This window comes from Rhododendron vialii, chromosome 12a (assembly GCF_030253575.1).
Source record: "Rhododendron vialii isolate Sample 1 chromosome 12a, ASM3025357v1".
In the NCBI taxonomy this organism is placed as follows: domain Eukaryota; kingdom Viridiplantae; phylum Streptophyta; class Magnoliopsida; order Ericales; family Ericaceae; genus Rhododendron; species Rhododendron vialii.
The window spans coordinates 32,822,598-32,847,588 of NC_080568.1; the positions used below are offsets into that span (position 1 = coordinate 32,822,598).

Sequence of the window (24,991 nt, forward strand, 5' to 3'; positions counted from 1 at the left end):
TGAATCTATCACTAGCGCTAGAAACAAATCATCTACAAGCAATAAGGCTCTCAGTGATCGGTATCAAGACCGAATCTCTGGTGAAACAATGATTATTACCATTCCTATAGTGTAGACGGAAAGAGGTGTGGACGGCACCCCCAAACTATGGTATAGCCATTTTTCTCATGCACTGTATTCACAATAAAGCTAAATATTTTAGCTCCTTCAAAATCTTGAAAATTTCATTTCAGCCCACCACTGCATTCCAAACTCTAAATAATTTCAGGTTTGGCCCCCTCTTATTCCTGTTTACGCCACTACATTCCCCACCCCTTTCAGGTTGTTAGCAATCTAACCGTTAAACATGAGAACTACCACCTATATGGAAAAAGAAAGCCTAACTTATGAACTAGTCACTGTGCATTCCCCACCCCAATATCCTCTAAATCTTCATTTTGGAGGACCAAAATACTATTTTATAATCAGATAGTAGATTGAAAGGATTTTATTATTCATAACAACTCCAACCCCCAATACTCTATTTCTTCCTCTATATTTTAAAAAACTCACCCCAAATCTCAAACTTCCAAAATTCAAGTTCTAATATTTATAACTTTATAAAAAAAAATACTCAATATTGGTCTTGTTTTAAAGATATTGCAAAAATCATTTGATTGGTACCAATTTTACAAAAAAATAAATTGTACCAAAACCAATTTGATGAACAAAATGGGGTTTGAAAAGAGTGAATAGTGACATGGAGGAGATCCTCCATAAATTTTTGGTACTCTAAATATGGAGAATCAATTTTGATCCTCCATAAGGGCATCTTCAATCCATCTCTATTCCTCCAAAATAGAGGATGGTGTGACACATTGAGGAAATTTTTTTGTAATTTATTCCCTTTTTTCTTCACTTTTTTGTATTATTTTGGAAAATCTTTAAGTGACCCATGTCCTTTTTAAAGTTTGGAGAGAAATTGAACTCCAAATTTACTTTTGGTCCTCTAAAAATAAATTTACTTTTGAAGGATCGAACTCTAAAAAGGACATGGGTCACTCAAAGATTCTCTCAAAACTCTAAAAAGGACATGGGTCATTCAAAAATTCTTTCAAAAAGTATAAAAAAAAAAAGTAAAGAAAAAAATAGAACAAATTACAAAATTTTCCCTCAATATACCATATCTATCCTCTATTTTGGAGAAATAGATGTGGTTTGGAGATGCCCTAATAATGATGATAAATATGGAGGATGGGTTGGAGTGCATAATTCCGCCAAAATGGAGGAATGAAGGGAGATTTGGAGTTATGGAGTATGGGTTGGAGATGCATAGATTCAAAATATATGAAAAGAATATTCATAAATATAACTCTAGTGCTTTCAAAAGTAACCAGAAAAGAAAAAGAAAAAAAAAAGTGAACGACAGAAAGATAGTGCCCATTACCTCTTTGCATCACCCCAGAATATCTCTCCGTCACACCTGGGATGAAACATTAAAACATCAAATCCTTTCTTGATGGATTTCACTAAAAACAATCCCTGTCTCCCCACATCAACAAAGCATGGAATGAAGTGTTGAACCAACTTAATTAACTCTCAAAATAGGCAATTTCAATAACGGAAATTATTGTCTCAAGTTTGGAAATGGATTTTGGAAACCAGTACTAAACCCACTTTTCGATTTTTACTCTCAACAAAATGATTTTTAAGGAACCCATTTCAGAGACCGTTCGAATAATCATGAGGTAAAAGTGTACACCGGGAAAGACGCTTGAGTTGAGTTAAGCTAACAGTGTCGTTACCTGTTACCTTCGGTCGGCGAGGATCAACGAAAGGTAAAGAATTTAATGGTTTCGTAGAAGAACACGGAATGGAAATGAAACCAGAAGTAAAACAGAGAAGAAGAAAAGGAAAGTTAGAGAGAGAAAGAGAGTGATCGTGATTCAATTCACTTCTTGGATGATTACCACTGTTAAGTGAACTAATTGTTGACGTGGAAGATTCTCTTTCCACTTTGCATTATTGAGCTGGAAGGAGCTGAAGAACCAGGGATCTTGATGAGCCAGTAGAAAAACAAAAGAATGAGATGATGTGCTACTTGCTACAGGTACCGAAATTGGGGGACATATACACACGAAAAGGGGTGCTCCGATCAAGTACCCTACACACCTCGGATGACATTGATTCCCGCGTGGGCCCCCTCGGTTTTTTTTTTTTAGAATTTTTGGACGGCTCGGATCGGCCGTCCGGTGGCCGGAGACGGCCCGCCGGCGGCCGTCGGTCCGATTTCGGTTCCCCAATTTCGGTACCTGTAGCATTTTTGTTTTCTTTAAAGCTAAGGAAAGGAAATGAAAGGAAAAAAAAAGTAAATGGGCGGAAAATAGGAGATAATGGGAGGAAAAATTTATTATTCATTAAATTTTAAATCTTTATTTTTTTTCTCTTTTTCTCTTACAACCAAATAATAGAAGGAAAAAAATTTTAATTTTCCTTTCTTTTTTTTTAAGTTCCAAACAAAGCCTTAATTTACGAAAGAAAAGTAGGTCTATTTTTGGCGTAAATCATGATGTGCTACTTTTCTTCAAGATCCTGTTTGGTTTGGATTTTGATAGAGATTTTTTAAAGTAATGAGTAGAGAGAAATACAATAACAATAATAACAAAACCCGCATAGCCCCCAATCATCAGGGGTATGGGCGGAGGAAGATCGGAGATAGGCCTAACATTTGACAATATGAATAAAATGAAGAGAGATAAATAGAGAAAATTTATTGAGTGCCGTGAGCAAAAGTTTTGAAACAAGCCATAAGTGTGTCGGAGCAGGCAAGTCTTTGGTTCCCAAGTCTCATTGTGAATTGTTAGGCGAGAAAAAACACTTCAGGGATAAAATGAATCACGATTATAGATTCAAGCTAAGGAAAGGAAATGATTCTATCTATCTATTCTACCTATCTTCTTTGTGGAGACTTGAGACTTCTTCCGGGGTGTAGAGAATTCTGTATTGATGAGATAGAATGACAAGATAATCTCTATTATGATGTAATCTTTCGTCTTCGGATATTGAATTTCTTGACTATTTTTTTTAAAATAAGGGAGGTTAATGGAATGAGATTACTTTTTGATGTACTCATACCTTTTTTACCTATGAAAATGAATGGTATTTTCATACTCATTTGATAAATGTGAACTTCGTTCTCCTTTTATCGAGTGGACACACTACTACAAAAATAGATAAAGACCTCGGTTATTTAGTGTGATCTTTCACTTTTAATCTCGCATTTAAAATCGTGGTCTATCAAGGTGTGATCTTTCACTTTTAATCTCGCATTTAAAATCGTGGTCTATCAAGGTGTAACTAAAAGTCTCTATCTTTTAACCACAGGATAAAAACCGTGATTAAAACTCATTAAAACTGTGACTAAAAACATAAAAACTGTGATTAAAAATGACAAAATCGTGACCTTTAATAGCAAAACTTCTCAGTTTTATTATAAAACCGTAGTTGTTTAGAGAGAAATAATCTCAGTTTTTGAAAAAACCGAGATTAAAAGTGGCATTTTCCTAAGGGAAAAAATCCCACATTATTTCTCCTAGTGGGTTTTGAACCCAAGTCTCTTGAGTTTTACATAGAAGCTTCAACCAACTGCACCACACACACTTTTCAATATATAATTGAAATATTTAATATAAAACATATGCGTTTAACATTAAAATATATTTTGAACATCATTTTGAACCTTTAAATATTAAAATTAGCAATTTTGATAAATATGAAAGTTGTAGCCCTTTGTGTTATTGTTCAAACCCAATTTGAATTATCTTAATTAATGGAGTTCTGAACATAGAGTTATACTCGAAATATATTTGGAGATGAAACGCAACATTCATAAATGTTGTCACCAAAGGTACTCATTTGGCGACGAAATATATTTTCATTGCTGAAAGTGCTCCATTTTGTGACGAAATATTTTTTGTAGAATGGTTGAGAGTGACATTTATTTAGGGATATTGCGCGAGGAGTCGATTATGGGGTAAGCGACTTTCAACTTTTCCTATATAAGAGCTTTCATCTCAAGTCTTAAAAAAAATGTTCTCTAACTTACGACCTCAGTTTCTAGATGACTGAGATTAAAAGTTCTTTTTATCTCAGTTTTTGGAAAACGAGTTATATTCTTGAAGTTACAATCTCACTTTTAAATTACTAAGACTCAAAAATCTTTTCATCTCAGTTTTTTTGGAAACGAGATATATTCTTTCATATATAATCTCAATTTTTTGAAAATGAGATCTATTCTTCAAGTTACAACCTCACTTTTTAGATTACTGAGTTTAAAATTCTTTCTATCTCAGTTTTTTCGTATAACTGAGGTTAAAATTATAGTTCATAACATTTTATTACGTTTTTACAAAATGTGAGATCTTTTTAGTTTTTGGACCGTGATCTTTATACCATTTTGTAGTAGTGACAATTACCACCCTCATTGTATCTATATATATGCTTCTGTCCCTTGTAACTAAAAAAAATTGCAAAATGCAATGGATAGTCCAAAATTTAGATATATATATATATATAGGCAATGAACAGCTGGGGAAAGCCAACACGTGTTAGCAATGGAGAAAAATATTCACGGGTATCACCCTTTGACGTATCTTCTATCTTTATTTTGAAAAGAAAAATTGATAGTCAATTAGCTAAATGACATTCTAATTTCTTAAAGTTGCTTATACACGTATTTTAGGAACAATCTGGTAAAGATATATCAAAAGGAACACTTGCGCAACGTGCCCGACGAGAACGAGAACGAATTTTTAAACAAACCACTGAAAGGCGATCGGAACAACACTCGCCGATAAATACAAGTGTAAGACTCTTATTAATCAAAATCATGTTTGACTATCTACATCTTCTAACCATGTTTTTTTTTTGTAATTCTTTCTCAATTGTTGACTTTGTACGTAAAGATTCAACCTCTCCGAGATGGGCATATTAGAGCCGATGGGCGAGACCACCATGCTATCCTTGTTCACGAGGTAGGTCTCCATATAAATATGGAATTCCTTGCAAACCTAATTAGTACCCGTAATGTAATTTATGTATTTCTTAACAGGATATACAAAAACTAGGGGCAATGGCTAAGAAAAGGAAGGCAACGTATGTAGGGAGTGGAAAGGAAAACTCTGAGGTATCACACGTTGACACAACACATGATGACACATGTCTTCTACCTTTCATTTGAAAAAAAAAAAAAATAGTCCTTAAGTAATATTGCTTCTCTCTTTATCCACATGTTGGTAAAGAGATATCAAAATTAGCATTGGCACAACGCGCGCGACGGGAATGAGAACGAAACCTAAAGCAAAGCACTGCTTGGCAATGGGATACCAGGGTAAGACTCTTTTGAATATAAACAATGACATGCAACATGAAATTAAAAAAAACAAATATGATAGTCGATGCAACTGACTGAACTATTCGCTGGTTATTTATAGACACAACCTCTACACGAAATACATGTTGGGGATACCCGTGATGAGCACTGTGCCAACATTGGCAACAACGTCCATATTCATGAGGTATTCCTAAAGCACGCTCTTTATGTTATAATTATTTTAATTAGCTTTGTTAATTTTGTAAAAACACGTTTCATTATGCATTACTTCAAAGGATACACAAAGGGCAGACACAACTGCTCAGGCAAGGTAGAAATCAAGTTATGCAGATAAGGGGAAAGGGCTTCTCACCTATGCTATTGAAAAGGATACTTCTTTGGTATTATTCCTGCACAATATTTTCCCAATGATCCAAAAAAGTCTGTTGTGTGGATTATTTGGAGTTTAAACAAATTTGAAATCATGTGCCATAATTATTGTAGCCCTACCTTCTTTTATTGTTTGAATCTTTTAAATATTTAGTATAAAATTCTTATAGGTAGAACCACTTCGAGACATAAATGTTGGAGATGAAATCCATGAAGAGCGGAATGTGAACATCATACGTGTGCGTGAGGAACTTCGTACACTATTTATATGGAGACCATGAAAGTAACAATCAAACATCGATACCCCCTTCCAAGCACGAGACCGCCATGGAACTCAGGAAGCCTTTGTTTTGGTGCTTGCGCACGTGCTATTAATTCATGTGTTCAACTATCTATATCTTCTAACCATTTTTTTTTTAATAATTCTTTCTCAAATGATGTTCACCATGCTATCCATGTTCACAAGGTAGGTCTCCATATAAATATGGAGGTTCTGCCAAACCCTAATTAGTACCCGTAATATAATTTATGTGTCTCTTAACAGGATGTACAAAGAATATGGGGAATGGCTAAGAAAAGGAAGGCAACGTATGTAGGGAGTGGAAAGGAAAACTCTGAGGTATCACACGTTGACACAACACACGATGACACGTCTTCTACCTTTCATTTGAAAAAAAAAAATTTAGTCCTTAAGTAATACTGCTTCTCTCTTTAGCCACAGGTTGGTAAAGATATATCAAAATTGGCATCGGCACAACGTGCGCGACGGGAACGAGAACGAAACCTAAAGCAAAGCACTGCTCAGCGATCAGAACAACATGAATGTTATTGATTTTGAAAATTTGTGTAAAACTTGAATATTATTTGCATCTCGAATTGTCCTGCACATATTCCAAAGTTTAATTTGTTCCTACCCATTTTTTTAACATGTCCTCCTTTTGCTCATTGTTCTATAAATATCTTTAGTTGTATTCCAAATATGTTGCGCCGTGCCTTCAGGCACGGACATTCGCTAGTATATATATATATATATATATATATATATATATATATATATATATATATATATATATATATATATATATATATCGGATGAATAGTGTCGGTGAATAGTGAATAGTGAATAAAAGAAATGAAAGAACAATGAATAAATCAACTATATAATAGCTTTACTAGTAATTTGAACAACAATAATCAATTATATAATAGCTCTATAATTTTATAGAATAGCTTTACTAGTAATTTGAACAACAGAATTACTGAAATAAATTACTTACAAAAACAATCTGAATTCAATTGCTGAATCAGAAACAGTACATGGCAGTTTACTGGTTTACAAGGGTTGCTGGAGTATATTGATACTCAGCAATGAAAAGCAATGACTGGGTTTACTACAGAGGATGAGGAACAAGGGGAAGTGGTAGGAGAATTTCTCTCTCTAAAACCTCTCTCGTATTCTCTCCTCTCTTTTTACTTGTGGTCTCTAGTCCTAACTCTCTTCCTACTAGTTCTAACTGGTCTTACTGGTCCTGCTTCTAACTGACTTCTCCAATCCTTTTATAGAATAAGGATCAGAGAAATTACAAACATTGAATAGTAGAATCACGTGACTACAGTAAATAAAGTAAGTTACTGTTTCTACTTTCGGTGCAGGTGGGGCCAAAAGTAGAAATGATGACTTCTTTTGACTGTGACTGTTTCTCCTTTTGGTGCTGGTGGGGCCAAAAGGTAGAAATGACTACCACTCCATCATGTTGTCCATATTCTGCAATTCTTCACATGTGAGATTCTCCCAATAATCCCGTCCATTGTCATCACTGTTGACTTGTGAGGTAGATTCATCTGCTTGACTGTCTTCAAGTAGGTGACTTTGCTGACTCTGATATTCCTTGACTAGGTTTTGAAATTTGGTGTAGAAAATGAATGGGACTTCTTGAATAGGTTCTGTGGCTCTGATTTTTTGAATAGGGTCTTCACACACTAAATGATGCAGGTGATCAATGAATTGATTATCAATTTCAAGGAGTTGAGCAATTGACTTGGCTCTGTGATGCCTGATTTGCGCTCTGGGTGGTTTGGAACACGGCCAGGGGCATTCATCTTCAATTAGTAGAATTGGTGCATGCAGTCTGCTGAATGGCCAATTTGCAGAGAGATACATGACATGCTGGGCCAGTATCACATTCCCTGTGTTTGTCCATTCCGGCATTTTACTAGTAATGAGGACTTGGCATATTAATGCGCCATACTTAGCAAAGAGGTTTTGGACACAAACAGCTAATTTACGGGTAACTCGGTCAGTTTGGTTTGAACTAGTGAAAATTAATTGTCTAAGAAATCCATAATCTAGTAGGGTCATTGGGCTAATTTGGATGACTTGATCTTTATAGGGAATAATAATGTCCTGAAAGTACTGCATATTGATACAGGCTTTCGGGACACTGAACACTAAATCACAAGGGCAACTGTATCGTTCTAATGGTATTTCTTGGCACAATGGGTTAGTTTTGGGGCAGGTGACTGGATTTTCAGTATAGTGAGTTTCCCAAGTGATTGATAAACCTGGGGTTGGTTGACTGGCTAGTTTAGTAAGGGTTTCAAATAGGAATTCTTGAAAATGATGGGCATCTTGTCTGGCTAGGTGTTGAATGTGGTTTACTATTTCAGTAGGCAGAGATGTGGGTATGAGAGATAATGACTGTGGTAAAGCTAGGGCTTTGGATGCCATTTTTTGGAATGGTTCCAACACACACACGCTTTCACCATCATCCAGTGGGGATGATTGACTTTTCTCTACCTTTACCAGTGGGGTAAAGGAGGCCTTCTTGTCTCGGAGTTGAGCAAGTTCAATCATTGACTGGTGGTACCTGTAATTTAAATTCAGAAATTGGAAATTCATGGCTTCACATCGTTCACAATGTGAAGGGTTAGTATAATTATTACTGACTAAAGATGGGTTTATCAAAACTCCACCTGAAGAACTAGGGAAAACAACTCCACTAGTCTGTTGATTTTGCTGACTAAAATAAATACTCAAGGAATTTAAGCTGTCTAGGAATTTACGATGATCCCCACGCGTATTCCAGAGATTATCCAGAAGACATTGTTGGGTCTCATTTATGCTGCCTACGTTTTTAAGCTTCCTAAATTTTGTGCTGGCTCCTTCAGGAAATACTGGTAGTAGGATTTTCCCAAAAGGAATGGTTTTCGGGTGACTTTGATCCATCTGTAAAACAATCAAATAAATCATTAGTAGGATAAATAGAGCAATTTTGAAGTTGACATAAGTCATCTTTGTTTGGTATTGATGAAAATTCAAAATTGACTTGTTGATCAAGAGAAGTGGTAATAATGTTGTTACTAGTGACTGTGAATGGATAAAGTAAGTAAATAAAGGGTATTCCTAAAATTACTTTATCAGTTAAATTTTTCACTAAAACAAATGATGTTTTGAAACAAATGTTATTTTGGCAAATATTTACTTCAGGTAATTTATACTTGATCTGCATTTTACTACCATTTGCAGAACTCAACCGTTCAGTTGTTTCTTGATAATACCTTTTTGGTATTATTCCTTCTTGAATGCAGTTTAAATCAGCTCCTGTGTCTATAAGAGCAGTAATCTCAATTCTATAATCTCCTACAATTAATTTGATACGTGCATGCCATTTTTGTAATTTTATTTTATTTAGTAAATTTAATCTGTAATTTACTGGATCATCAATTGGGTGATTGGGATCAAAAGATTGTTCTTGACTAGGATGTTGAGTTTTATTAATGGGCTCTTCTTCATTGGAAGAAGATTCAGAAGATAATTGGTCATCCTTAAACTGGACGAATCTTTTTCTTGGAAGTTGATTTTTAATTGTTTCAATTTCTTTTTTAATCAAATTTATTTCTTCTTGGAGACTTTGCAGGGTTATATCTTTCTGAATTTTACTGAATCGTTCAATAGTGGTGTTGAGGTTAATAATTGGCTTACTGTATTGAGGTTTTTTACTTTGTTGGATTAAGAGTTGTTTGAGTTTTTTAATATATTGTTGTTTTAACTCAGAATCATCTAATTTACTTATTAAGTCAATAAGTAATTCTTCTTCAGGTAATTCTTTGGTAAGTACATTTATTGTTTTACAGCAGTTAGCAGTACATCCTATCTCAATTTGGTCGTCACTGGGACTATTACTTAGAGAATGGTACTCAGAAGATTTAATATTGTCATCTTCATCACTAGTGTTACTCAGATTTTGTGCTCTAAAAATTTCTAAAATCTGCTGTTTATCAGTGTCGGATATGTTGAGTTGATTAATTTTTGTTTTGACTTTACATTCAGTTTTATAATGACCTTTTTTGCCACAATTGTAGCATGTAACATTATTCTTATCATTTGACTTGTCATTTGGTTTTCTGTTTTTATGCTTTTGTGTTTTGGGTTTTTCATAATATTTATCCTTGGATGGTGTGGAGGATTTATTACGCCTATAGTATTTGTGACTTTTATGACTGGTAGTTGGTTTAGTATGAGATTTGGTTTTCCTTCGTGATGGTGCTACAGGGGGTAGACCATATTGTTCACAGAAGTTACCCAATTCATATTTGGCTTTATTCTTGTCTTTTTGGGCTTGTTTACTAATTTTCATATCAATGCACATTCTTAGACCTTCTTTTTGAATGGTACTAATAATGTCACCGTATGTTAACTTATCATATTCAATTACTCCTGTTGGTTGACTAAGAACATCTCTAATTTTATGAGCAAATAAATTAGGGAGTCCATTAATGAATTTTTCTTTCCAAAATGATTTTGTACAATCATCTCGGAGCATGACTCTAGATGTAAAAACATCTTTGTACCATCTAAAATCACTTAATGTTGGGCAACGCAAGTTAGTCAGTTGATCATGTATCCTAGAGGTAATGTTACTAGGTTGACCAATGAAATGTTTAATTATGGTGTAAATTAGGGTATTAACTCCGTCGGGTATTCCCATTCCAATTTCATTATCAAAAATTGGGAGACCATTTTCATCAAGTTGAACAGCATGTTTTACTTCTTCTCTTGACTCACTGGTGAGGTATTTATCCCACCAAGATTTTAGCATTCCAGTAAAACCGGAGGTTAATAAATCAACAATTTGTGGTTGACTAAGTTCAGTATTACTTAGGTAACTATTGGCAGCCATTGACATGTGATTTAATTTTTCTAATATTTGGTGTTCACTTAGACCATCTATATTCCATTCATATAATTTATTAGACGAGACAGAAAACTGGTTAATTAAATTATTTTCTTCATACTGTAAGTCAGGAGGGGTTGGCCTAGAGTACCAATTTTTGGTAAGGCTAGTAGGGTTTGCTGGGGGGTTATAAAGGCGATTTATTTCTTGACCAGAGAATTGTTTTTGTAGGTTTGTGATTTCTTCATCAGAAGAGGTTTGACTAGAGGTATGGGAGTCGTGGTTTTGTGTAATTGTAGCAAGCTGAGGTGACTGTGGTTCTAACTTAATTGCTATGTTTGTGAGCAAATTTTCAATTTTTTGAATATTTTGATTCTGGTTTAGACTGATTTTTTCTCTCTTCTCAGGGAGGTGGATGAGAGGTTTTTCAATATTTTTACTGGATGAGGGGATGCTACAAGAGGATCCTTCATCTATTTTAGTTTCTATTTTATCCAATTGTTTACTAATTGTTGTGAGACATTGATTAGTGTAATTAATTTGTTCAGCTATTTGCTTACATTCAGTTCTATCAGTTGGTAATTTGAATGGAGATGCTGATATAGCAGATCCTTTGTAATTAATAATGATTGAATCTAAAGGAGGGTGACTAGCAGTTGTAACAGTATTGTCTGATTTTGTCCATTTTACTTTTGTAAGAGTATTGACTTTTTTGTAATAATTTTCTAAGTAGTCGAAAAAATAAATTTCAGTTCTGGATTCTTCCATAAATGCTTCCCAATGAGCTAAAATTTTATCCTGTTTACTAGATGTATATTTAGCAAAATAATTTTTTCTTTTTTGTTTATTTTATTTTGACTTAAATTCAAAATATAATTTGTCAAAATTTATTTCAAAAGGTTTATTTAAAACTAATAAAGTTGAATCAATGGGTTCTTCAAAATCTGTTTGAGTTGGAGACCCTTGAAAGGTGTCTTCATCCTCAAATTTTGACTGTGTAGAATAACAAGGTTTACTAATTTGTGAACTTGATTCAACACCTTTTAATCTAATACTGGGATCAATTAAATTTTTGTCTTTCCTAGGCAAAGTAGTTGAACTATTTGACCTATCCATAGCTATTGAGCTATTGGATCGACTTAATTCTCTGATTCTCAGAGGAGGGTTTACTCTTTGTTGATCAAAACTTATCCTAACTGTACCATCTAAGTATTGTTGAATATAATCTAGATCAATTGTGTCATTTTGGAGTTTCTGTGGGAAACTCTCATTTTCACTAAGCCAACTGGTTGGTAACTGGATATCACTCCAAGAAATGGTTTTGGGTACTTGTACATTAGCATTTGTGCTACTTTGTATAAGTACAGTTTTATCCTTGGGACTTTTGACTAATGCATGAATATTTAAATTAGTTTTCATACATTTATAGTAAATACGGTAAATTAATGCAATTGACTGACTACCTTCAAGCATTTGAGTGATTGCTCCGGCAGTTTGAATATTTAAAGTTAATGCTTTCAAAATATTTTTATCTTTTAAACTAAGGGGTAAATCGGGGTAACAGTTAAAATAAACTGGACCATTATGTAGACTTGACTCCATTAATCCTAGGAGACTATCACTATAGACTGTGAATCTACTATCTCTTAAAGATAATAAAACTGAGGAATTTAATCCTCTTCTTGTTAATGGTTTAATTGCAACTTGTATTAATCCTACATGAATATAATTATACCCTCGTTCAAGGTGACGTTTGACTGATTGTTGACTAAGGAGAGAACATCTCTCTTCTTGCTTAGTAATGGCATAAACATGTTCAGCAGTTTTAGCAACTTGATCAGTACGAAAAGCATCATCTAAAAAACTTGACTTATAAATTTCTTTTACTGGGATTTTAGGTATATTCCAATTTCCTAATCCTGTATGTAAATCTTGATACTCATGTTCTTCTTGGTTGACTATGTCCGCTAACTCAGATAGAGAAGCCATTGAAGAACTGGCTGAAGAACTACACCTAAATAATCTATTCATTGTTTTTAATCCTACAGACTCTTCTTTTAGTATTTTAACCCTAAAGATTTCTTAATTAATATTTTAATCCTAAATTGTCATGATAAACACATACCCCAATTGACACATACCCCAGGTTTTTTCCCAACCCCTTCACTGCCCTACCGCGGGACTTACTCACGAGGACTTTTACGGATTACCTAAGGTGGTCTTTTGCAAGGTGGTCGACCGATGACAACCGGACTAAAATACTAACTAAAATTTCAGCAGGATTAAAAGACTAAATGAAAATTAAGTAGGAGTAAATACAACTTACAGATTACTTGAGTTTAATTCTTCAACGATATCCTACTTGGCTCTGATACCATGAGGGGGGGCGGAAGCACGGACAAGGGGGAAGAACATGTGGGGGAAGAGTGGGAGAGTGGGAAACTATCAAACAAAGGCAAGCAAAAGAATCAAAGTACTAGGTACTAGGTACTAGGTACTACTGGGGAACAAATGTTACCAGAGGAATCTAACAAAGTATAAAGGAAAGTTATCAAACAAAGCATAAAGGAAAGCCTATGATGAATAGCGACGTGAATAGTAAATCGGATGAATAGTGACGGGTGAATAGTGTCGGTGAATAGTGAATAGTGAATAAAAGAAATGAAAGAACAATGAATAAATCAACTATATAATAGCTTTACTAGTAATTTGAACAACAATAATCAATTATATAATAGCTCTATAATTTTATAGAATAGCTTTACTAGTAATTTGAACAACAGAATTACTGAAATAAATTACTTACTAAAACAATCTGAATTCAATTGCTGAATCAGAAACAGTACATGGCAGTTTACTGGTTTACAAGGGTTGCTGGAGTATATTGATACTCAGCAATGAAAAGCAATGACTGGGTTTACTACAGAGGATGAGGAACAAGGGGAAGTGGTAGGAGAATTTCTCTCTCTAAAACCTCTCTCGTATTCTCTCCTCTCTTTTTACTTGTGGTCTCTAGTCCTAACTCTCTTCCTACTAGTTCTAACTGGTCTTACTGGTCCTGCTTCTAACTGACTTCTCCAATCCTTTTATAGAATAAGGATCAGAGAAATTACAAACATTGAATAGTAGAATCACGTGACTACAGTAAATAAAGTAAGTTACTGTTTCTACTTTCGGTGCAGGTGGGGCCAAAAGTAGAAATGATGACTTCTTTTGACTGTGACTGTTTCTCCTTTTGGTGCTGGTGGGGCCAAAAGGTAGAAATGACTACTACTCCATCATGTTGTCCATATTCTGCAATTCTTCACATGTGAGATTCTCCCAATAATCCCGTCCATTGTCATCACTGTTGACTTGTGAGGTAGATTCATCTGCTTGACTGTCTTCAAGTAGGTGACTTTGCTGACTCTGATATTCCTTGACTAGGTTTTGAAATTTGGTGTAGAAAATGAATGGGACTTCTTGAATAGGTTCTGTGGCTCTGATTTTTTGAATAGGGTCTTCACACACTAAATGATGCAGGTGATCAATGAATTGATTATCAATTTCAAGGAGTTGAGCAATTGACTTGGCTCTGTGATGCCTGATTTGCGCTCTGGGTGGTTTGGAACACGGCCAGGGGCATTCATCTTCAATTAGTAGAATTGGTGCATGCAGTCTGCTGAATGGCCAATTTGCAGAGAGATACATGACATGCTGGGCCAGTATCACATTCCCTGTGTTTGTCCATTCCGGCATTTTACTAGTAATGAGGACTTGGCATATTAATGCGCCATACTTAGCAAAGAGGTTTTGGACACAAACAGCTAATTTACGGGTAACTCGGTCAGTTTGGTTTGAACTAGTGAAAATTAATTGTCTAAGAAATCCATAATCTAGTAGGGTCATTGGGCTAATTTGGATGACTTGATCTTTATAGGGAATAATAATGTCCTGAAAGTACTGCATATTGATACAGGCTTTCGGGACACTGAACACTAAATCACAAGGGCAACTGTATCGTTCTAATGGTATTTCTTGGCACAATGGGTTAGTTTTGGGGCAGGTGACTGGATTTTCAGTATAGTGAGTTTCCCAAGTGATTGATAAACCTGGGGTTGGTTGACTGGCTAGTTTAGTAAGGGTTTCAAATAGGAATTCTTGAAAATGATGGGCATCTTGTCTGGCTAGGTGTTGAATGTGGTTTACTATTTCAGTAGGCAGAGATGTGGGTATGAGAGATAATGACTGTGGTAAAGCTAGGGCTTTGGATGCCATTTTTTGGAATGGTTCCAACACACACACGCTTTCACCATCATCCAGTGGGGATGATTGACTTTTCTCTACCTTTACCAGTGGGGTAAAGGAGGCCTTCTTGTCTCGGAGTTGAGCAAGTTCAATCATTGACTGGTGGTACCTGTAATTTAAATTCAGAAATTGGAAATTCATGGCTTCACATCGTTCACAATGTGAAGGGTTAGTATAATTATTACTGACTAAAGATGGGTTTATCAAAACTCCACCTGAAGAACTAGGGAAAACAACTCCACTAGTCTGTTGATTTTGCTGACTAAAATAAATACTCAAGGAATTTAAGCTGTCTAGGAATTTACGATGATCCCCACGCGTATTCCAGAGATTATCCAGAAGACATTGTTGGGTCTCATTTATGCTGCCTACGTTTTTAAGCTTCCTAAATTTTGTGCTGGCTCCTTCAGGAAATACTGGTAGTAGGATTTTCCCAAAAGGAATGGTTTTCGGGTGACTTTGATCCATCTGTAAAACAATCGAATAAATCATTAGTAGGATAAATAGAGCAATTTTGAAGTTGACATAAGTCATCTTTGTTTGGTATTGATGAAAATTCAAATTTGACTTGTTGATCAAGAGAAGTGGTAATAATGTTGTTACTAGTGACTGTGAATGGATAAAGTAAGTAAATAAAGGGTATTCCTAAAATTACTTTATCAGTTAAATTTTTCACTAAAACAAATGATGTTTTGAAACAAATGTTATTTTGGCAAATATTTACTTCAGGTAATTTATACTTGATCTGCATTTTACTACCATTTGCAGAACTCAACCGTTCAGTTGTTTCTTGATAATACCTTTTTGGTATTATTCCTTCTTGAATGCAGTTTAAATCTGCTCCTGTGTCTATAAGGGCAGTAATCTCAATTCTGTAATCTCCTACGATTAATTTGATACGTGCATGCCATTTTTGTAATTTTATTTTATTTAGTAAATTTAATCTGTAATTTACTGAATCATCAATTGGGTGATTGGGATCAAAAGATTGTTCTTGACTAGGATGTTGAGTTTGATTAATGGGCTCTTCTTCATTGGAAGAAGATTCAGAAGATAATTGGTCATCCTTAAACCGGACAAATCTTTTTCTTGGAAGTTGATTTTTAATTGTTTCAATTTCTTTTTTAATCAAATTTATTTCTTCTTGGAGACTTTGCAGGGTTATTACTTTGTGAATTTTACTGAATCGTTCAATAGTGGTGTTGAGGTTAATAATTGGCTTATTGTATTGAGGTTTTTTACTTTGTTGGATTAAGAGTTGTTTGAGTTTTTTAATATATTGTGGTTTCAACTCAGAATCATCTAATTTACTTATTAAGTCAATAAGTAATTCTTCTTCAGGTAATTCTTTGGTAAGTACATTTATTGTTTTACAGCAGTTAGCAGTACATCCTATCTCAATTTGGTCGTCACTGGGACTATTACTTAGAGAATGGTACTCGGAAGACTTGATACTGTCATCTTCATTACTAGTGTTACTCAGATTTTGTGCTCTAAAAATTTCTAAAATCTGCTGTTTATCAGTGTCGGATATGTTGAGTTGATTAATTTTTGTTTTGACTTTACATTCAGTTTTATAATGACCTTTTTTGCCACAATTGTAGCATGTAACATTATTCTTATCTTTTGACTTGTTATTTGGTTTTATGTTTTTATGCTTTTGTGTTTTGGGTTTTTCATAATATTTATCCTTGGATGGTGTGGAGGATTTATTACGCCTATAGTATTTGTGACTTTTATGACTGGTAGTTGGTTTAGTATGAGATTTGGTTTTCCTTCGTGATGGTGCTACAGGGGGTAGACCATATTGTTCACAGAAGTTACCCAATTCATATTTGGCTTTATTCTTGTCTTTTTGGGCTTGTTTACTAATTTTCATATCAATGCACATTCTTAGACCTTCTTTTTGAATGGTACTAATAATGTCACCGTATGTTAACTTATCATATTCAATTACTCCTGTTGGTTGACTAAGAACATCTCTAATTTTATGAGCAAATAAATTAGGGAGTCCATTAATGAATTTTTCTTTCCAAAATGATTTTGTACAATCATCTCGGAGCATGACTCTAGATGTAAAAACATCTTTGTACCATCTAAAATCACTTAATGTTGGGCAACGCAAGTTAGTCAGTTGATCATGTATCCTAGAGGTAATGTTACTAGGTTGACCAATGAAATGTTTAATTATGGTGTAAATTAGGGTATTAACTCCGTCGGGTATTCCCATTCCAATTTCATTATCAAAAATTGGGAGACCATTTTCATCAAGTTGAACAGCATGTTTTACTTCTTCTCTTGACTCACTGGTGAGGTATTTATCCCACCAAGATTTTAGCATTCCAGTAAAACCGGAGGTTAATAAATCAACAATTTGTGGTTGACTAAGTTCAGTATTACTTAGGTAACTATTGGCAGCCATTGACATGTGATTTAATTTTTCTAATATTTGGTGTTCACTTAGACCATCTATATTCCATTCATATAATTTATTAGACGAGACAGAAAACTGGTTAATTAAATTATTTTCTTCATACTGTAAGTCAGGAGGGGTTGGCCTAGAGTACCAATTTTTGGTAAGGCTAGTAGGGTTTGCTGGGGGGTTATAAAGGCGATTTATTTCTTGACCAGAGAATTGTTTTTGTAGGTTTGTGATTTCTTCATCAGAAGAGGTTTGACTAGAGGTATGGGAGTCGTGGTTTTGTGTAATTGTAGCAAGCTGAGGTGACTGTGGTTCTAACTTAATTGCTATGTTTGTGAGCAAATTTTCAATTTTTTGAATATTTTGATTCTGGTTTAGACTGATTTTTTCTCTCTTCTCAGGGAGGTGGATGAGAGGTTTTTCAATATTTTTACTGGATGAGGGGATGCTACAAGAGGATCCTTCATCTATTTTAGTTTCTATTTTATCCAATTGTTTACTAATTGTTGTGAGACATTGATTAGTGTAATTAATTTGTTCAGCTATTTGCTTACATTCAGTTCTATCAGTTGGTAATTTGAATGGAGATGCTGATATAGCAGATCCTTTGTAATTAATAATGATTGAATCTAAAGGAGGGTGACTAGCAGTTGTAACAGTATTGTCTGATTTTGTCCATTTTACTTTTGTAAGAGTATTGACTTTTTTGTAATAATTTTCTAAGTAGTCGAAAAAATAAATTTCAGTTCTGGATTCTTCCATAAATGCTTCCCAATGAGCTAAAATTTTATCCTGTTTACTAGATGTATATTTAGCAAAATAATTTTTTCTTTTTTGTTTATTTTATTTTGACTTAAATTCAAAATATAATTTGTCAAAATTTATTTCAAAAGGTTTATTTAAAACTAATAAAGTTGAATCAATGGGTTCTTCAAAATCTGTTTGAGTTGGAGACCCTTGAAAGGTGTCTTCATCCTCAAATTTTGACTGTGTAGAATAACAAGGTTTACTAATTTGTGAACTTGATTCAACACCTTTTAATCTAATACTGGGATCAATTAAATTTTTGTCTTTCCTAGGCAAAGTAGTTGAACTATTTGACCTATCCATAGCTATTGAGCTATTGGATCGACTTAATTCTCTGATTCTCAGAGGAGGGTTTACTCTTTGTTGATCAAAACTTATCCTAACTGTACCATCTAAGTATTGTTGAATATAATCTAGATCAATTGTGTCATTTTGGAGTTTCTGTGGGAAACTCTCATTTTCACTAAGCCAACTGGTTGGTAACTGGATATCACTCCAAGAAATGGTTTTGGGTACTTGTACATTAGCATTTGTGCTACTTTGTATAAGTACAGTTTTATCCTTGGGACTTTTGACTAATGCATGAATATTTAAATTAGTTTTCATACATTTATAGTAAATACGGTAAATTAATGCAATTGACTGACTACCTTCAAGCATTTGAGTGATTGCTCCGGCAGTTTGAATATTTAAAGTTAATGCTTTCAAAATATTTTTATCTTTTAAACTAAGGGGTAAATCGGGGTAACAGTTAAAATAAACTGGACCATTATGTAGACTTGACTCCATTAATCCTAGGAGACTATCACTATAGACTGTGAATCTACTATCTCTTAAAGATAATAAAACTGAGGAATTTAATCCTCTTCTTGTTAATGGTTTAATTGCAACTTGTATTAATCCTACATGAATATAATTATACCCTCGTTCAAGGTGACGTTTGACTGATTGTTGACTAAGGAGAGAACATCTCTCTTCTTGTTTAGTAATGGCATAAACATGTTCAGCAGTTTTAGCAACTTGATCAGTACGAAAAGCATCATCTAAAAAACTTGACTTATAAATTTCTTTTACTGGGATTTTAGGTATATTCCAATTTCCTAATCCTGTATCTAAATCTTGATACTCATGTTCTTCTTGGTTGACTATGTCCGCTAACTCAGATAGAGAAGCCATTGAAGAACTGGCTGAAGAACTACACCTAAATAATCTATTCATTGTTTTTAATCCTACAGACTCTTCTTTTAGTATTTTAACCCTAAAGATTTCTCAATTAATATTTTAATCCTAAATTGTCATGATAAACACATACCCCAATTGACACATACCCCAGGTTTTTTCCCAACCCCTTCACTGCCCTACCGCGGGACTTACTCACGAGGACTTTTACGGATTACCTAAGGTGGTCTTTTGCAAGGTGGTCGACCGATGACAACCGGACTAAAATACTAACTAAAATTTCAGCAGGATTAAAAGACTAAATGAAAATTAAGTAGGAGTAAATACAACTTACAGATTACTTGAGTTTAATTCTTCAACTATATCCTACTTGGCTCTGATACCATGAGGGGGGGGGCGGAAGCACGGACAAGGGGGAAGAACATGTGGGTCAGAGTGGGAGAGTGGGAATTGGACTAATGTTTACTGGGGAATCAAACTATCAAACAAAGGCAAGCAAAAGAATCAAAGTACTAGGTACTAGGTACTAGGTACTACTGGGGAACAAATGTTACCAGAGGAATCTAACAAAGTATAAAGGAAAGTTACCAAACAAAGCATAAAGGAAAGCCTATGATGAATAGTGACGTGAATAGTAAATCGGATGAATAGTGACGGGTGAATAGTGTCGGTGAATAGTGAATAGTGAATAAAAGAAATGAAAGAACAATGAATAAATCAACTATATAATAGCTTTACTAGTAATTTGAACAACAATAATCAATTATATAATAAATTACTTACTAAAACAATCTGAATTCAATTGCTGAATCAGAAACAGTACATGGCAGTTTACTGGTTTACAAGGGTTGCTGGAGTATATTGATACTCAGCAATGAAAAGCAATGACTGGGTTTACTACAGAGGATGAGGAACAAGGGGAAGTGGTAGGAGAATTTCTCTCTCTAAAACCTCTCTCGTATTCTCTCCTCTCTTTTTACTTGTGGTCTCTAGTCCTAACTCTCTTCCTACTAGTTCTAACTGGTCTTACTGGTCCTGCTTCTAACTGACTTCTCCAATCCTTTTATAGAATAAGGATCAGAGAAATTACAAACATTGAATAGTAGAATCACGTGACTACAGTAAATAAAGTAAGTTACTGTTTCTACTTTCGGTGCAGGTGGGACCAAAAGTAGAAATGATTACTTCTTTTGACTGTGACTGTTCCTACTTTTGGTGCTGGTGGGGCCAAAAGTAGAAATAATGACTTCAGGCAAATGGGTCCTGGGCATCTTGGAAAGCTGACCCACATGGATTCCTATGAGATGTTGCTGTAGCTGACTCTTCGGATGATGTATCATCTTCTTCTTGACTGGCTTGAGCAATTAACTGTTGTGCTAACATTAATAACTGGGAGCACTTGGTTTTTGACTTGGATTTCGAAGGCTTGGAAGAGCTTGGTGTTGGACTTCCAAGTCTAATAGTGGAAAATGTAGGTGAACTTGGTTGAATCTGAGGAACTTGAACCTGTATAGCTGGAATTTTGACTGGTGTTGGAACTTTGACTGGGAATTCTTCTTTGACTTGATCAATGACGCGTTGATGCTTGTATGCATCCCACCATTTTACCAAATACTGGCGATTGACTATCGTGTTATTGATACCATATTTCCATTTGAAGATCCATGGAACTTTGTATTTTGCCATAAATAACAGTAGCATTGGAAATTGACTTGTGTGACTATTGACTGGATACAGAGTGGAAAAGTAATTGACTTGGTCCATGAGTTCACTGGGTAAGATGTCTGGAATGGCTCCATTTTGGTGCCACCACCGGGAGAACCAAGATGGAATGACTGATTTGAATTTATGATCAAACGAAAAGAACCAAGAGTGAGTAAAAGACTCATTCTCATGGAGGATGACTTTGAACCATGCATCAATATAATCGTAATAATTATATTGAATGGGATGATTCGGAAGATCTCTGAGTAGTGATGGGTGGCCCCATTCTTCTAGGCTGACTATGTTGTGAATATAGAGGGAATGGTAAATGACTTTAGTTGGATTGACTCTGTCATTAATGGGTTTTATCTGGATTGACTTGTGGTGAAGAAGGATGTCTTTGTAAAAAGAAAGGGTTTTAGCTGGGTGAGCAGGGATGAAATGCCATCCTGGGGGGAAAAATGCTTTGACTAATTCAACTGGATTTTGAATATTTTTGTGGGCTGGTTCAATGGAGAAGAGGTTAGTGGTGACTGGTTTGAGAATATATTCTGTAGTTCTTGCTGGGTACGGGAATCTTTGTTGACTAGGTTGAATAGTTTGAGTCGAGGAAAAGGGATCAGCATGAAGGTTTGAATTGGATGGTGTTATATTGTGACTAGGTGAGGGAGCATGTATTAGTGCAGAACTGTAACTAGTTTTGGGTACTTGCCCAAGAACTTGGTATCTGTTTCTGCAATCAGTTGGGGGAAGGGCAAGTTGGTTTTTTGTAGTGGAGGTAGGTTTCTTGCTTTTCTCTGCCATGACTGAACTGCAAATGAATTCAATGTTAAATACAATGAATGCTGCTGAGAAAACAATTTTTAATAGCTATAAAGTAATTTTATGTTGTGCTAAATAAAAATTCTCTAGTAAGAAAATCTGGAATGGAATTTTGATCTCCTTTAATATATTCAATATCAAAATCAAAAATACTTAAAATTGACTGCCATCTAGCAAAGATTTGTTTACTAGCAATATTTTTAACATCTTTTTCTAGAACATACTTTGCACTTTTGCAATCAATTTTGACTAGAAATTTTTGGTTTAATATATCATCTTGAAATTTTGAAATACATAAAACTAATGATAAAATTTCTTTTTTAATAGTACTGTAATTGCTTTGTGTTTTATTCCATAGACCAGAATGGAATCGGACAATTTGCTCAGGGGAAGTAGGATTGACTTTCTGCAGGAGGATACCACCATATCCTATATCAGAGGCATCAGTTTGAATAATTTTAAAAGAATTGACTGTAGGAATACCTAGACATGGTAATGTTTTTACATATGTTTTGACTTGCTTGACTATGGAGGTGTGTACTGGTGACCAAGGAGGGGGATTGTCCCTTAGACGCTCAAATAAAGGCTGACAAGTTTTCCTGAGGTCCTTATAAAATTCAGCTATGTAATTTAGGGATCCTAAAAATCTTTGTAATTGATTTTTGTCAATAATTTCATCCGGAAATTTATCAGCAAATTGAATGGCTCTACTGATTGGTACTATAGTTGATTGGTGAATATCATAACCTAGAAATCTTACTTTTGTTTGGAATAATTTAATCTTGGGAGCAGAAATGACTAATCCATTATGTTTAATAGTTTTAATAAATGATTCTAAATGTTTCCAATGCTCTTCAATTGAGTTAGAAAAGATGAGAACATCATCTATATATACTATAATAAAATGACTGAATTGGTTAAATATTTCATTCATTATATTTTGAAATTCACTGGGAGCATTTTTTAATCCAAAAGGCATTACATTCCATTCATAATGACCAAAGGGGGTAGTAAAAGCTGTCTTATATCTATCATCAGGGTGTAACTGGATTTGCCAAAATCCGCTTTTTAAATCAAATTTTGAAAAGATTACTGCTTTACTTAATCTATTAATTAAATCTTTTTTATTTGGAATTGGATACCTGATCCATTCTAACACATTGTTTAATGGTTTATAATTTATGACTAACCTAGGTACTCCTCTTTCTTTTTCAGCATTTTTGTTAACATAGAAAGCAGGACATGACCATGGTGATTTACTTTTCCTAATAATATTGTTATTAAGTAAATCATTTATTTCTTTTTTGCAGGTTTCCATAACTTCAGGGTTCATTTGAATAGGCCTTGACTTTGTTGGGATTTGGGCTTCATTAAAGTCCTTTATGTATGGCAGTGTTACTATATGTTTCTTTCTATGCCAAAAAGCACTGGGAAGATTAGAACAAACTTCCTCTTTTAATCTTTTATTAAAATCTTCAATTTGTTGACTAAGTAGTGTATTGGTGAGTTGTTCTTCAATTTTTTTGTATCTAATTTCTTCCTGTAAAAATTTTAATTGGTTCATTTTTTGACTTACTTTATAAATAGATGGTAATGTTAATTGTTTCAATTTTCTTTGTTCTGGTGGTGTTAAGAATTTGAACATTACTTGTTGACCAAAAGGTTTAGTAAAAATTCCTTCTTCAGTAGTTGTAAAAGGATAAAGTAAATAGATAAAAGGGGTGCCTAGAATTACTTTGTCAGATAAATCTTGAACTAGGACAAAAGAAGTCCTAAAACAAATTTTGTCTTGACAAACATGGACTTTAGGCAACTTGTAATTAATTACCATTTTACTACCGTTAGCAGAAGTCAATTGTTCTGTTGTTTTGTGATAGTACATGGTAGGTATTATACCTTCTTGAATACAATTTAAATCTGCTCCTGAATCAATGAGGGCAGGGATTTCAATTTGATAATCATGGATTACTAATTTTACTTTGGCATACCATTGTTGGTAGTATTCTTGTTGATCAGATGTTTGGTAATTTTTAGGAATTGTATCAATTTCTTTACCAAATTGAGATTTATTTAGTTTGGTAATATCTTTTTTAATAAGATTAGCTTCCTGCTTTAAATCTTGCAAAGTGACTTCAGTGTGGACTTTGTTTAATCTTTTACGAGAATTTTCTAATGATGTAATTGAATGAGATTTTTGAAGTAAAATTTGCTTAAGGCGAATAATATAATTTTGCTTTAACTCTGAATCATCTATTTTACTGATTAGGTCAATTAATAATTCTTCTTCCGGTAAGGTTTTGGTGATTACGTTTAATTTTTTAAATTCCTCAATTTCCAATTTACTATTGTTAGATGGTGGGGTATCACTAATGGTGATTGGATCTAGAGGAGGGTGTCCTGTGGTTATAACAGGCTGGTCTGACTTATTCCTTTTCACTTTTTTAATAGTATTGACTTTTTTGTAATAATTTTCTAAGTAGTCGAAAAAATAAATTTCAGTTCTGGATTCTTCCATAAATGCTTCCCAATGAGCTAAAATTTTATCCTGTTTACTAGATGTATATTTAGCAAAATAATTTTTTCTTTTTTGTTTATTTTCTTTTGACTTAAATTCAAAATATAATTTGTCAAAATTTATTTCAAAAGGTTTATTTAAAACTAATAAAGTTGGATCAGTGGGTTCTTCAAAATCTGTTTGAGTTGGAGACCCTTGAAAGGTGTCTTCATCCTCAAATTTTGACTGTGTAGAATAACAAGGTTTACTAATTTGTGAACTTGATTCAACACCTTTTAATCTAATACTGGGATCAATTAAATTTTTGTCCTTCCTAGGCAAAGTAGTTGAACTATTTGACC

The 24,991-nt window shown here is 34.2% G+C and overlaps 2 protein-coding genes and 1 long non-coding RNA gene across 16 annotated transcripts in view; 2 read left to right on the plus strand and 1 right to left on the minus strand.

Moving 5' to 3' along the window:
• The window catches only part of LOC131309824 (heat shock 70 kDa protein 14-like), a 60,850-nt gene that overhangs the window by 4,544 nt on the left and 31,315 nt on the right, over nt 1-24,991 (minus strand). For 3 of the 14 annotated variants that reach the window (XM_058336462.1, XM_058336460.1, XM_058336458.1), the window contains exons 1-2: nt 1,774-2,048; nt 1,427-1,449 (exon numbers count right to left, since the gene is read on the minus strand). Coding sequence is in view for 3 of the 14 variants with exons in the window: in XM_058336466.1 (XP_058192449.1) it covers nt 1,427-1,476 (50 nt within the window). In the remaining 11 variants the exon portion in view is untranslated. Of the gene's footprint in view, nt 1-1,426; nt 2,053-24,991 lie in introns of those variants that run through there. The other 11 variants (XM_058336459.1, XM_058336457.1, XM_058336465.1 and 8 more) reach the window with 8 other exon arrangements.
• Nucleotides 4,558-6,572, plus strand: LOC131309689 (uncharacterized). Its single transcript, XM_058336286.1, has 5 exons — nt 4,558-4,612; nt 4,721-4,843; nt 4,944-5,012; nt 5,090-5,164; nt 6,456-6,572. The coding sequence occupies exons 1-5, from the start codon at nt 4,559-4,561 to the stop codon at nt 6,570-6,572; spliced, it is 438 nt and encodes a 145-aa protein (XP_058192269.1). The 5' UTR covers nt 4,558.
• Nucleotides 5,276-6,041, plus strand: LOC131309828 (uncharacterized). Its single transcript, XR_009195023.1, has 4 exons — nt 5,276-5,368; nt 5,472-5,555; nt 5,647-5,751; nt 5,911-6,041. It is a non-coding gene; the product is annotated as an uncharacterized LOC131309828 (long non-coding RNA).

What these genes read in the sequence shown, in the direction of transcription:
- LOC131309689 (XM_058336286.1), top strand. Translation starts at nt 4,559, where the DNA reads ATGAACAGCTGGGGAAAGCCAACACGTGTTAGCAATGGAGAAAAATAT. An exon ending in ACTCGCCGATAAATACAAGT is followed by an intron (nt 4,844 to 4,943) that starts GTAAGACTCTTA and finishes TTGTACGTAAAG; the next exon opens with ATTCAACCTCTCCGAGATGG. An exon ending in ATGCTATCCTTGTTCACGAG is followed by an intron (nt 5,013 to 5,089) that starts GTAGGTCTCCAT and finishes ATTTCTTAACAG; the next exon opens with GATATACAAAAACTAGGGGC.